The 14,892-nt window shown below is 39.6% G+C and overlaps 1 protein-coding gene across 1 annotated transcript; it reads right to left on the minus strand.

Annotated features, from left to right (window-relative positions):
• Window positions 1–2,676: 2,676 nt before the first annotated feature.
• LOC132141626 (cytoskeleton-associated protein 2-like) lies at window positions 2,677–12,683 on the minus strand. Its single transcript, XM_059551312.1, is given in 9 exon segments — window positions 2,677–2,962; window positions 6,238–6,385; window positions 6,845–6,902; window positions 7,654–7,809; window positions 8,633–8,831; window positions 9,933–10,942; window positions 10,945–11,005; window positions 11,164–11,230; window positions 12,487–12,683. Coding segments are annotated over 9 exon segments (2,031 nt in total). The 5' UTR covers window positions 12,533–12,683.
• Window positions 12,684–14,892: the final 2,209 nt, after the last annotated feature.

Genomic DNA, 14,892 nt, shown 5'->3' on the forward strand with positions numbered 1-14,892 from the left:
TATTTATAATGTATTGCTCACATATTTGTATAGATTAAATAATCTCAAATGTATTGAAATTTATTATGATATACTTAACTACGTCTATGGTGTCTTTTAATAGTACGATCAAGTACACTATTACCGTGTCATTAATAGCACTTCAAGTACTTTATAAAAAAAGTATAGGCTACTTACTGTTAAATTGTGTTCACTTTTAATTTGATGCAGTTATGAAACAGTTAATCGGAGTACACTTATAGACTATTTGAATGCACTTAAAATCCATTTAAGTATCAATGATATATTTAGCACACTTTTGCAATCTACTGTTTTCAGTAGAAACTCGTTTCATCATGAATTCAGTAATGACACACTTGTCTTGCTACAGATGCTAGAGTAGAATTAGGATTTGAAGTATGCATCATGTATGTTACTTCCCTGAAAGATCTCTACTTGATAAAGCTCTATACAAATAAAGGATGCATTTCTTTTTTAATGCTCTGAATTTAATAATTCATGTCAAATCTTGTCTTCACTATTCACAGAAAAAGTTGTTCACTCCGGTTTCTAATTATCATTCATATCTAAACTCTTTATACTCACCCTCAGGACATTCAAGATCAGGATGAGTGTTTCTTCATCAGATTTGGAGAAATGTAGCATTAAATCAGTGTTTCATCAATGGATGCACTGCAGTGAATGGGTGCCGTCAGAATGAGATTCTTTAAAAACAAAAAAAAAGCTTTTGTCTTCTCCAGATGTTCACTGATGGACTGGAGTGCTGTGGATTATTGTGATGTTTTTATCAGACTCTCATTCTGACGGCACCCATTCACTGCAGAGCATCCACTGATGAGACACTGATGCAATGCTACATTTCTACAAATCTGCTCTGATGGAGAAACATCTAGATCTTGACAGACTGGCCATGAGGGTGAGTGTGTTTTCAGTTTTGGCCGAACTATTTCTTTAATCACGTTGACAAATGAAAGCACATTAATTCTGACTAAACATGGTTTTAAACATACTGACAAATGATAGATTTCTCCACTGGACAAGCTTTAGCATGCACAACCTTTACACATGCATTAATAATTCAGAAGTAAAACCTTGTAGCTACTTTTATTAGTTGATAATTGTGAAATCTCATCATTCAGCATCATCAGATATGATGAGAAGTCGTAGATGCACCACTAGATCAGGTTCATTGATTAATTAATGAATTTTAATTTTACTGCAAACCACATGTGCTTTATTAAAGCAAACAGCGCAAACAAATGAGGCTTGTTTTTATCATTTTTATCTATTAAAAGAAGTCATGAAGATAAACCATCGCAATGTTTTTATGAAGACAGACGGAGGAAGAAAACCATTATATCAACAACAGTACGGGTGGTCAGATTTCATTAATACTGTCTGCGCATGGATATTTACATATTTAATAAAGTCACACAACATTTAACATTTGAGATGTTAAATTCTCATGCAACTTTGATGGGAAGTGTTTTCTGTGGTTTTGACCCTGTTGCAATACACTTAATCACTGTGCCAAACCTCAGATTGAACCTGGAACACACCGAGACTTTATTTGAAAGGAATTGAGCTGCTCTCAAACAAAAGCTGAACTAAAAAGTGGTTTTCTGAAATTGTTAAGTTTCCTTCATTTAAATCTTCCAAACAATTTGCCTCAATAAGCGTTTTACTTGTTGCTTTTATATTATTAAGCCACAAATGCTGTTGAACTTGTATTGAACTCTGAAATATACATGTAAGGCAGTCATAGATGAGCAGTACTGTGTTATGTAAGGCGTTAGAAAGGTGAGCACTGATTTCTGTCGTAATCTATTCCTGCTGTGAACCGCAAAAAAATTCCTTGTGACATTTACAGCGTGACAAACTTCTGACGTACGTGACTGACAGAAACATAAAAAAAAAAAAAAGACTTCCACTTTTTCAAACTTGCATCAAGCTTACAGTTTGGGATTAATCAGTTTTTATCCTTTATAGCACTTCTGATACTACACTCATTCGAAAGACAACTTTATACAACTATTTGATTTGATTTCTCTCTTGAACTTGCTTTACACCAAAGAATTTCCACAGAAATATGAAAGTGTCTCTAAAGCAGCAAATCAGCACATTAATACGCTTTCTGAAGGATCATGGGACACTGAAGTAACGAGTAATGGCTGGCTTCAGAAATAAATGATAAAACATTAAATATTTTATTATTTGAAATTGTAATAATATTCCACAGATCTTGATCAAATGTACGCAGCCTTGTTAAGAGAACGAAACGAACAAAATTCCTGAACTCCAAGCTTCGCCACGTGTAATGACCGTACAGAAGAACTGCTTGCAAATCAGGATTTAAAAATACAATCAAGATGTAGATGAAGTCACACACTGCTGAGAAACGATCTAAAAACAAAGCTCAGGACATGCAAAGATTCATTAAATCTACACACTTCGTTCACTCAGATTGCAGTCTTATCAATGGAACAAAATTCTTTAATAAGATTCATGCAGAGATGGGAGTCGAATCCATAAATTATAACTGAAGTTATAAATTATAAAACAGCACGTTTAGACAAAACCATCATCTTATCTGTACAATAGCAATGCAGTATCAGGAAACCTCTAAGCAGCACAGTAATGAGCAGGAGTCCGGCTGGAATCATTCCAAGGTCGTCATCACGTCTCGTCCTCCTCGGGATAAACCAGTGTAATGTGAACACGGTCCTCCAGCGCTTCGTTCTCTCGGTACACGTACACCGGAGAGCTCTGACCTTTGACCTCTTCCTGACGCTCACCTGCGAGCTCACAGAGAGAGGTCACACAGGGCTCGTGTTCCTGCAGCGCTGTGGGATAACGCTGAGCGCTTCTCTGGATCCGCACCGAGCGGCGCACCGGGGTGAAGAAGCGGATCTCATGACCGTCCACTCGTCCGGCTTCTGCTCCTCGCTGACCCCTCTTACCCCTGAAACATGACAGGACATGAGCACACCTCAGCCTTTCAAACTCAGGACACCTGACACACTAACACCGAGACGACTGGGGATCAAATGTCACATTTACCTGAATACACCTGAATTATTAGGGTTTTTCTTCTTCTGTATATTTATCATCTAATCCTTGCACACATCAAAACACTTCTCAAGTGCTCACTACAGACAAGAAAAATGAAGAAAATAAAACTGGATCCAATTTTTTTTTTTTAAAAGAACAAAAGTTTAAAGAGGCAGTGATGTATTTATTTTTAACATTCAAAACAAATAAAAAAACAAAAACAAAATAAAATCGAATAAAAGGTTTTGGACTTGGTGGTCTGAAGTCTTTTGCACAGTAAAAATAATAATAGTATCTACATGTATATATTTGAAAAAATATAATTTATATTATATATAAATATATTTAAAACATAACCAGAACATTTTTCTTAAATGTATACATTTGGGCCAGGAGACTCCGCACTTTAAGAAGTGTATGAAGAAGTTTTATAAAATGAATTTTTTTTTTTAATGAAATATTCTTCAGTGTTTAATGTCTATAAGTCATGTTTGTGCGCAAAAGGTTAGGTTTAGCTGTTATACATGTGTGCACACGATCAGGATCACCTCACTCTCCGCAGGAAAACCCCTGATTTGCATATTTCAACATCTCAGGAAACCTTTAATACTAAACCTTTTCACAAATCTATTTCTACCATATTCACCTGTGCTGGCTTGTCTCAAATGTATGCTTGTGATCTGGTGTAAATATCTTAGAGTGAGCATAAAAATGTGGGTATTAATAGCTAAAAAAATCAGTTCAGCTGTGAAAATCTGCATCCTTATGTTTTGGACATACTAGTAAGTGCGCAGCATGGGGTCGCGCGCCCTAGTAAGTGCGCAGTAGGGGTGACGTTCCCTAGTAAGTGCGCAGTATGGGGTCGCGCGCCCTAGTAAGTGCGCAGTAGGGGTGACGTTCCCTAGTAAGTGCGCAGCATGGGGTCGCGCGCCCTAGTAAGTGCGCAGTATGGGGTCGCGCGCCCTAGTAAGTGCGCAGCATGGGGTTGCGCGCCCTAGTAAGTGCGCAGCATGGGGTCGCGCGCCCTAGTAAGTGCGCAGCATGGGGTCGCGCGCCCTAGTAAGTGCGCAGTATGGGGTCGCGCGCCCTAGTAAGTGCGCAGTATGGGGTCGCGCGCCCTAGTAAGTGCGCAGCATGGGGTCGCGCGCCCTAGTAAGTGCGCAGCATGGGGTCGCGCGCCCTAGTAAGTGCGCAGTAGCGGATCTGATGACCGTCCACTCGTCCGGCTTCTGCTCCTCACTGACCCCTCTTACCCCTGAAACATGACAGGACATGAGCACACCTCAACCTTTCAAACTCAGGACACCTGACACACTAACACCGAGACGACTGGGGATCAAATGTCACATTTACCTGAATACACCTGAATTATTAGGGTTTTTCTTCTGCATATTTATCATCTAATCCTTGCACACATCAAAACACTTCTCAAGTGCTCACTACAGACAAGAAAAATGAAGAAAATAAAATGCTAGTTAGTGCGCAGCATGGGGTTGCGCACCCTATTAAGTGCGCAGCATGGGGTCGCGCACCCTATTAAGTAGGGGTGACACGCCCTAGTAAGTCCGCAGTAGGGGTCACACGCCCTAGTATGTACGCAGTAGGGGTGACGTGCCAAGAAAAATGAAGAAAATAAAATGCTAGTTAGTGTGCAGCATGGGGTCGCACGCTCTATTAAGTGCGCAGCATGGGGTCGCGCCCTAGTAAGTAGGGGTGACGCGCCCTAGTAAGTGCGCAGTAGGGGTGACGCGCCCTAGTAAGTCCGCAGTAGGGGTGACGCGCCCTTGTAAGTCCGCAGTAGGGGTGACGCGCCCTAGTAAGTCCGCATTAGGGGTGACGCGCCCTTGTAAGTGCGCAGTAGGGGTGACGCGCCCTTGTAAGTGCGCAGTAGGGGTGACGCGCCCTAGTAAGTGCGCAGTAGGGGTCAGGCGCCCTTGTAAGTGCGCAGTAGGGGTCACACGCCCTAGTAAGTGCGCAGTAGGCAGTGGGGTCACGCGCCCTAGTAAGTGCGCAGTAGGGGTGACGCGCCCTAGTAAGTCCGCAGTAGGGGTCACGCGCCCTAGTAAGTGCGCAGTAGGGGTGACGCCCTAGTAAGTGCGCAGTAGGGGTCACGCGCCCTTGTAAGTGCGCAGTAGGGGTCACGCGCCCTTGTAAGTCCGCAGTAGGGGTCACGCGCCCTAGTAAGTCCGCAGTAGGGGTCACGCGCCCTAGTAAGTGCGCAGTAGGGGTGACGCCCTAGTAAGTGCGCAGTAGAGGTGACGCGCCCTAGTAAGTGCGCAGTAGGGGTCACACGTAGGGATGGGATGGTATGAAAATTTAATATCACGATTATAGTGACTAAAATTATCACAATTATCAATATTATCACGGTTTTGTTGAAACGAGATGAAAGTGTTCAAAAATAGTTGATGCTCACACTGAAAACATTTCAGCAAGTTTTATATTTAATAATCAACAAACAACTAATAAAACAAGCAACTCTATGCACTTAATTTAAAGAAAGATTAAATTATGTGGCATTTCCTTCCTTACAATAAAAAGTGTAGAAGCATAGAAAAGCATAGAAAAGTCACTGACTTTCGCCATTCCTTCTCGAAAAAAAAAACAAAAAAACATTGTGCGCTGCGCTTGCGTCAGACTGTTGCTGGCTGGACATGATTTAATAGTGAGTTATTAAAACCGCGATAATCAAACACGGTTTTAATGATAATTCATTTTTAAACGATATTACTAACCTTCAGCACATTTTATCACGGTTATCGATAAAACCGGTTATCGTCCCATCCCTAGTCACACGCCCTAGTAAGTGCGCAGTAGGCAGTAGGGGTCACGCGCCCTAGTAAGTGCGCAGTAGGGGTCACGCGCCCTAGTAAGTGCGCAGTAGGGGTCACGCGCCCTAGTAAGTGCGCAGTAGGCAATAGGGGTCACGCACCCTAGTAAGTGCGCAGTAGGCAGTAGGGGTCACGCGCCCTAGTAAGTGCGCAGTAGGCAGTAGGGGTCACGCGCCCTAGTAAGTGCGCAGTAGGGGTCACGCGCCCTAGTAAGTGCGCAGTAGGCAATAGGGGTCACGCACCCTTGTAAGTGCGCAGTAGGGGTCACGCGCCCTAGTAAGTGCGCAGTAGGGGTCACGCGCCCTAGTAAGTACGCAGTAGGGGTCACGCCCTTGTAAGTGTGCAGCGCTCATACCCAGGGGTGGCTGTGATCTTGTACTTGACGACGGACGAGTCTCCCCTCGCTCCAGAGATCAGGGCACTGATGGGTTTCTGGGTGTGTATGATGTCATCGCCGTCCTCTTCATCACACACTCCAGTCTCTTCTGGCGTCAGAGACGAACCTGAATGATTTAATTTGTTATTATTATTATTATTATTAACTTGACTTTTTTTTCTTATGCTCACCAATGCTGAATTTATGTCATTAAAAACACTAAAAACATTAATGTTAGGAAACATTATAAATTTAATTTATTCCTGTGATGGATGATTCGAATCATCCTAATATTCTGATCTAATGCTCAACAATCTTATCACTTAGCCTAAGATATTTGTGAGAACTGACTTTTTCAGGATTATTTGATGAAAGGGTTAAACTTCAGCATTTGTTTAAAATCTTTTGTAACATATCTTTATCGTCACTTTTGATCAATAAAATGCATTCTTATATATCTTTTTGAACATATTTCAAAACCAAACCAGCAGTGTAAACTGAAAATCACTGCAATATATCGTTTGTCAAAACTCATTGTTAAAAAACGTAGTGCGTCACTTGATGATGAATTACTGAATGCCTTTACCTTGAATCTGTCTCTTTTTCAGGATCTCAAAAACCACAGAACGTAGCTCATCCACCGGCTGTTAAGAAACATATCGCAATGAGTGAAAACTGATCGTTTACTCATAAGCTCTGTGATACTCGTTTCTCTTTCACACACACGCACACACTAGAGTCAGTCATCGGTTACTGTAAGCTCTTGCTTAAGAAAGAAGTGCAATTGGCTTTCATTCTAAAGATAAAAAACCACAACAGCAGTATCATTACAGTAAAAAAACAATGCTGTCAAACGATCAACCACATCCTAAATAAATGTTTTTGATTACTAATATATATATATATATATAAAATGGACATGCATTTCAGAATTTTTTTTTTATATATTAAAATATATACATGGTGTGTGTATATTTCTATATACATAAATATACCGAGAACACACATATATTATGCATAAAAATGTATTATGTGTGCGATTAATCGTGATTAATTGAACTAATTGATATAAATATATAAATATTTTAAAAATACATTTTGTATGTGTGTGTATTTATATACACCATACACACACACACATATATATATGTAAACAAAAACTTTTATTTTGTATGCAATTAATTGTTTGACCGCTCTAAGAGAAAACAAAATAAAAGCATCACATTTACTATTTTTAAAACAAAACATGGTAACACATCAAAAACTTAATATAACTGATAACAAAACAAAAAAACAGCCTCTTCTGGGCTTCTCAGATTTTCAGACTGAAACGAAGCAAATAATGAAATAACATCAAGAGAAGAAAACATGGGTGAGAGATGAAGAGAGCCTGACCTCTCGGACCACACGGATGGCCTCCTGAAACATGGCCAGCAGCTCCGGGTCTCCCTCTCTTTCCATTAGTCTGGCCTGACAGATCCAGTATTTAGCAAACTTCTGTGCCATTGGCACCCGAGACAGCACATCTCTGACCCGCTCCACCGGGAAACCCTGATCAGATCAGAGAGAAGTTATTCATTCATCCTCAGGTTGATGCAAACCTGTACACATTCATGCTTACGAGAAGAATGTGGGTAACCGGTTGTTTTAATCACACTCTGTAGACCATACACCATATAGTTTCTGTGATTCTACTGTAACCTCAGGCTTTTAAACATCACGGTCGATTAATACCAGAAAATAGCAAACACCTGAGATTATCTTAACAAAACCTGAATAAGATCGGGCATAAGGGAACAATCATGACAAATGTTGCATGTTGGTTTGAGAAAGCTTTATCTGAAACTCCAGCTTGCTTAATGTGGAGGGGTTTTCCCTCGGTGCAGTAGATCAGCGTTCTCACATACGTGATCGAAACTCCAGTTCAGAGTCCAGTCACTTGTAGTCTAGACAATGATTATTGACTCAGACGACCATCAACACACTCCACCTTTCCTCACGCTCTAATCAATCAGGGAAGCATGAACCAATCCGTTTTGGGAAAGTCGATAGGGTTATCAGGAGATCATGCTCTAATAACTCATTTAATCAGATTTTATCATTATGTGTATATTACCATGTTTCAAAATTAATAAAGTCATAAAAGCTCATTGCTATTCATTGAGCGAAGTTCTGTATTTGCTTTTGATTGCCTTTTCTATAACCTTCGTTTCTCAACATCTGTCTTCGAGCACCTCAGATGTAAATCAAAAGCACGTTGACCACAAACACAACAGAAAAATAGCTCCGTTATTGACTAACTTACTCTTACACAATGTCCCGTCCAGGCAATAGGAAAAAATTACAACAGCTCATACAATAATATTAACGCTACCTGCTGTAATAATTCAATGCAGTCATCCAGCGATCGGTCCACAGCAAAGACAATGTCATGAAGCTCATCTTCATTCTCTATAGAAGTCCAGTAGGGCTGAGGAAGAGCAGAAACAGTCTTCCTCCTGACCACCCGGACGGGCATGGGGGGGCGTTTATACGTGATGCTCCTGGACTCCCTCCACTCCTGGAGCTTACGCCTGCGCACACACACACACACACACACACACACACACACACACACACACACCGTTCACCCAAACTCTGTCACCGGTCAATGATTATCTGATGAACTACTAAACATTAAACTAAACACAGTTGAGCTGCAACCTCCAGGTGCATCAAAGGCTTCAGGATAATTGACAATATATGAAAAAATAGTGCTTAATTTAAATAATAAAATGCATTGCAAATGCATATAGGAGCTAATATAGTGCATCATGATATATATATATATATATATATATATTAAAGTATAGTTCAACACTTCAGAGGTGTAGATGAGTTTATTTTCATATTCGGAGACATTCAGAATTACTTCACTTGTTGTGTGGATTATTGTGATGTTTTTATCAGACTCTCATTCTGACGGCACCCATTCACTGCAGAGCATCCATTGATGACACACTGATGCAGTGCTACATTTCTACAAACCTGATGAAGAAACAAACTCATCCTCATCTGGGATGAAATGTTCTTTTTCGGGTGAACTGTTCCTTGGATTTTAACTCATAAAAAGGCCTTTATTAACCCCTCGGAGATGTATGGAGCACTTTTTTTATGATAGATGGATGACCTTTAAAATCTCAACACCCATTCGCTGCCATTATAAAGCTGGGAAGAGCCAGGACATTGTTTTAATATAACTCCGACTGGATTATTCTCTCTACTTCTTGGATGGCTTGAGAGTGAGTAAATCATGGGCTAATAATTTTTTTTTTTTGGTGGCTATATTTGTGAGTGAAATGACACATAGATGCAGAATTATGTCAAAATGTATGTCTATGCAAGTATATATACCGTATATTGCAAATTAGCCAAAAAATACAGAGATAATTTTTCCCATATAGCCCAGCCTTAACCTTAATCATTGATTCGTTTTTCCCCAAATACAGCTATTCAAGCAATGAATAGCTGTTAAGTATGAATCAGGTGTTAAGTAAAGAAAGTAAAATTAAGTAAAGCTCTTATTGTGAATTGTGTGGTGATTCTAGAAAGATCCCTCTAAATGCACACTAGTCCTCATCGTGTCATGTATGTGTGTAGGTCTCTCTGTAGGTGTGTAACAGGTTATGACTCACAGTCTGTCCTCCTGAGCTGCAGTGGGCTTCTTCAGTCCATCTAGAGGAGCGGTCCGGACTCCTTGAGCGCGGGGACACCGTCTGGATTTGGGAGTCTGCAGCTGATCCACGGGCTTGTCCTGGCTGGAGATCTGAACACAGCTTCTGGAGCTCCGGCCGGCCGGTCTGGTGGAAGCAGTGGTGTTCGTTCCTTTTTTTCTGCTGACCGCTGCTGCTTCTCTAGCCGCAGGTTTAGAGAGAGTCGAAGCTGCGCTCGCTCTAGTCGCTCGCTTTGATTTCGATTTAGTGGCATCGACGGAGAAGGTATCTTTCCTCCGGTTCACGTCGGATGTGTTCGTGGATGGGTTTGGTTTCTGGTTGCTTTGAGATCTACGGCTGTGCACAGCACTCAGACTCATGGGTCGTTCTGTGGGTTTCACTTGGGTTTTAGAAACACTGTTTCCCTGCATTTTCGTTGGTCTTTGAGTCGTCAAACTGGTAGCTGAGCTTGATTTGACGCTTGTTTTAGGTAATTTCTTGGCTGGAGGCCTTGTTGACTGAACGGTGCGGCTCTGATCTGTGCTTCTGGGGACAGAGACGCCACGTCCAGACTGTGAAGGGTTACAGATGGACACAAGACTGGTTTGGGATTGTGACGCTGGCTGAGCTTTAGGTTGGACACTTTGAAGGCTTTGTGATCGAGTCGTTTTGAACGGCGCAGCTGGTTTCTGAGTTTGAAGAGAAGCGGTTTTGTTGCTCTGCGTCTTTAAAACACGAAGGCTTTCCCGGCCAGCATTATGGGAATTACTGGACGGCTGTGTTTGGGCTTTGGCTAGCGAACTGATACCAAGTCCTTTTTTTGAGGATGTGTTTTTATCACCCTCTTCTGATGCCTTCACTTCTTTTGTATTTGTGCCTCTGATGCCACGGTTCTCCTTTTCTTCCGCTGTCTGAGAGAAACAAAGACACGTCACTTCAACAGTGCTGCCGACTGAATCCTGCAAAGCTTTAAGAAATGTGTCTAACTCACAGTCTTGGACTTCTGCTCATTTTCAGCATGTTTCTTTGTAACAGACTTCTCCTTGAGATACGGTCTTTGAGTAAAACAACAAAACAACACAGTGGATTCAGAACAGAAACACAAAGGCAGTTCTGAATACAGAACATAGGCAGTGCATTTTTTATTTCAAAACTTGAAAAAGTATAAATTCAACAGTTGTTTCAGAGAGAAAGACCCTTCAAGACCACCTACTTTGGATTAGGAGCTTTCAGTCTGCCTTTTGCAGCGAGGTATTCTGCCAATTTCTGTTTCCGTAGCTCTGTAAACCAAAGAGAAAGACATTTGGGATTTAACATTGCATGCATTTAATAACTGTCGTAAATGTGCTAGATTCACATTTTGCATATGCATATTTTGCCTTGTAACTTTCTTCACACACAAACACATATATGTATATATTATAAAAAATATTTTATATTTAAATAGCAGTGTAGTATGTATTTTTATGCAGAGACTGGTATGTCTATCAGTAAAATCTGTTTACTTTAGTCATATTTCTTTCACTATATGACAAAAGCGACAGGTCAAAAATGGTAAAAAGCACTTTGCATTCAGCCAATACTTTATTTATTTTAAAGAGCAATACCTGAAGAACAAATAATGCTGAAACTAGAAATGCATCTCATTTGTTGTCAACACCATATTATATTTTTCTAATGTTTGCCTGTAACTCTGAAAGCATTCAAGATATCTTTCAAATCCTTCTACATTCTTAATCAAGTTTTATTTTATTTATTTATATATATGGGAAAATCACATCAGCTTCACGTTCAAATGGTTGGCATTTAATAATAATTAATTTAAAAATAAATCACTAAAGTCAACAGATTTTACTAATAGACGTAACAGTCTCTGTGTACAAATAAAATAATAATGCTGCCATCTTTTTTCCTCCATTTTTAACCTTCTGTAAATTGGCTCCAAATCTCAAAACAATTGTTATTCCGTGAATATACATCTATGACATTTCATGTTTTGGGGTTCATCACCATATTTTATATTATATTAAATAAAACACACACATTCTTATATATATATATATATATATATATATATAAAATATATATATATAAAAAAAAAAAGTTCCCATACTCATCTACGTTACTCAACTGCTCCAAACAATAGCATTTAGCTTTAGCATAACAATATAAATAAACTTACTAAAGACAAGACCGGAAATTATTTCAGGACTGGTGATCTTTTTGACATTATTGTAGGTTTATAAAGCAGTTTCCTTGATGGAAACATGATTATAAACTAAATTACAAACTAAATATAATATCTTTATGAAGCTGAAACATATCGATAACAGACGCGCGCAAACGCCTCAGAAACACATCGCGTCGTGTTGAAGTGTTTTCAACAGCAAACCAAAGGATTTCCCGAAATAAAATCATAACAAAAGATACCGTATTTGAATGTATACATATAAACACACACGAGGCAACAGAAACAGTGATGTTAAATATCACGATACATGGAGCTAGCTTAGCTTGGTGTAAACTGGCGCTTTACCGATCTTAGATAGTTTAGATGCGTCTTCATCCGTCACAGTCTCCATCGCTTTATCCGATCACTCACAACAAATATTTAATCTAAATAAATATAGCGTTTGTTAGTAACTTCGTACACGAGTCTGTTAGCACTTAGCACACTGCAGCTGAGCTCACGCTGCAACTGACGCTTGAATTTTGCGGGGACACGCCCATCTCAATTCCCATTGGTTCGTTCAAAACTTCAAACCCCGACTATTGGTCGGTCAGTATTGATGATTCATATGATTTGATAATTCTTCGTAAATCTCGTTTCGGTATTTTTGTCATTATCACGTGGCTTGACGTATTTGAGGCGGTTATATTATTACAAAACTGAATAATAGTGGACAATCTATGACATTAACCATTTGAACTCCATTATACATATAAAGATCAGAATCATATTGCATATGTTCTGATGCATTACTTTTAATTTATTACTGGGTTGCGCTTGTTTGTTTGTTTTTAATATAAAAAGTTCTGTTTTTGGCAAATTTATGTAAAGTCACATAGAGAAAACCGTTCAGTTGTGCTGCTGTATTAATTCTGACGAATAGCCTACTGAATTGCCCCAACACTGCTGACCACAGCAATAGGAGTCTATGTTCCTGCACAATCGGAGGCTGCAGTTTTAGGACCCCGGCTATAGGACCCCGGTTATAGGACCCCTGCTATAGGACCCTGGCTATAGGACCCTAGTTTTTGTGCACCACCTAACTGGATGATATAGTAACAGTTGCAGTTTCAGGACCGCAATTATAGGACCCAGGTGGTTTAGTTTGTACATACATAGTTAGAAAGACATTTAAATCTCAGGAGTATTTTATTATATTTTATAAAATGTGTCTTTTATTCAAAATTCATCAGAGGTTATATTTAAACAAAATAATTTACACAAAACAAATAAAAAATGTATATCAACCTTTAAACAACTGAAAAAGGGGAGTAAGTCTTAGTTTCTTGAATTATACTGTATATTGATTAACCTCCTTAAGTTTAACTAATTTGCTCATGAAAGAGGCTTATGACTAGTATCACACATAAGACAAGGACTCCGTGACGCACAGCGCCGGTCTCTCGCCGGGAAACATTCGCGAGGACAAATCATTGTGCCATGCTCTCCAACACGCCGTAAGAGCCGCCACAGGGAACACATCCTCTTTCACACAGAAATACCAGTAAATTGCCTTAAAATTACCGGAACGACTTTACTAGTAAATTCAAAAATGCGCTGTTCACACAGTCAACAACATTCCGTCTTTTTTTCCGGAAAAGCACCATTCACACATCCATTCCAAAATACCGGTAAATTCTGTGACGTCAATAACCTCTAAACAGCTGCGCTTGGAGGGTAATACATGGTCAGTATTTCTGTTGATGGGTTCATTTTTGTTTCAAACTTTAGTATTCATGCAACTGCTTTTGTTACAGAGACATCGTAATAGACGACTGGTTTAAATAATTATAGGCTACTCACCATTAATAAAACACCTGATGCTGTAGGGAGCTGACCAATTTTTGAAAATCGGCTTGAAAGGATTAATAGCCCAATGAAGTGGCGATTGTAAATCGCAGAAAAGGTCCGTTCACAAATGTAGCCTATGCTGATGCAAATTCATATCAAATAGTCTATCAGCGCAGATAAACAGTTCTGCGTTCAAATTGAGTTCAAAAGACGTCGCAAAGCACCGGAAAAAGTAATTACCATGAATGTGACAGAGGGAAATAGTAAAAATATATTTGAATTATTTACTAATAAAGTGTTTTCTGAGTCTGTGTTGCAAGGATGAATGAAGTTGCCTGACTCATCATCTCCTCATTAGACGCGCCTTCTATATGGATTATGATTGTATTGAGATTTTTTGTTGTTTGTTTTTATTATTTTGTTAAGTAGTAGCCTAATTTAAAGCTTTCTATAGATATATTTATCATGTCTGTGAGGCATGTATTCGCTGAGTTTCGGTTTATTTTTGTAAGCGCTCCTGTTCAAGACTAGACGGAAGAAGTTTGTTTTCTTTATTTTTTATTTCTTTATTTTATATTATGATCGCGCTGGCACCTATATGTCCCAAAAAAGTGTGCTTTATCTTGCACTCTCCGCACAAAATATTCGATATAGCGCACATCTGACTGATGGAATTTACATGCAGCAAAAACCATGGCCTCCTGGATCTGCGCATGATCTCGCTCAGCATCTGTCAGTGCTCTTGTGGTCTAGTTACAGTAAACATCCACGAGGCCATCTTTTGAAGCATCAGCTTGAAGCACTTTCTGCTGGTTTGGGTCTTATCCCTTAGCACAAGAGTCTCAGTGAGGGTCTTTTGAAGCTGTCCAATGCTGCATCATGCTCAGCTGTTCTTTATGGAGCAGTCAAAAATGCTTTGTG

The sequence above is a fragment of the Carassius carassius genome, chromosome 5 (assembly GCF_963082965.1).
Source record: "Carassius carassius chromosome 5, fCarCar2.1, whole genome shotgun sequence".
Taxonomy (NCBI): Eukaryota; Metazoa; Chordata; class Actinopteri; order Cypriniformes; family Cyprinidae; genus Carassius; species Carassius carassius.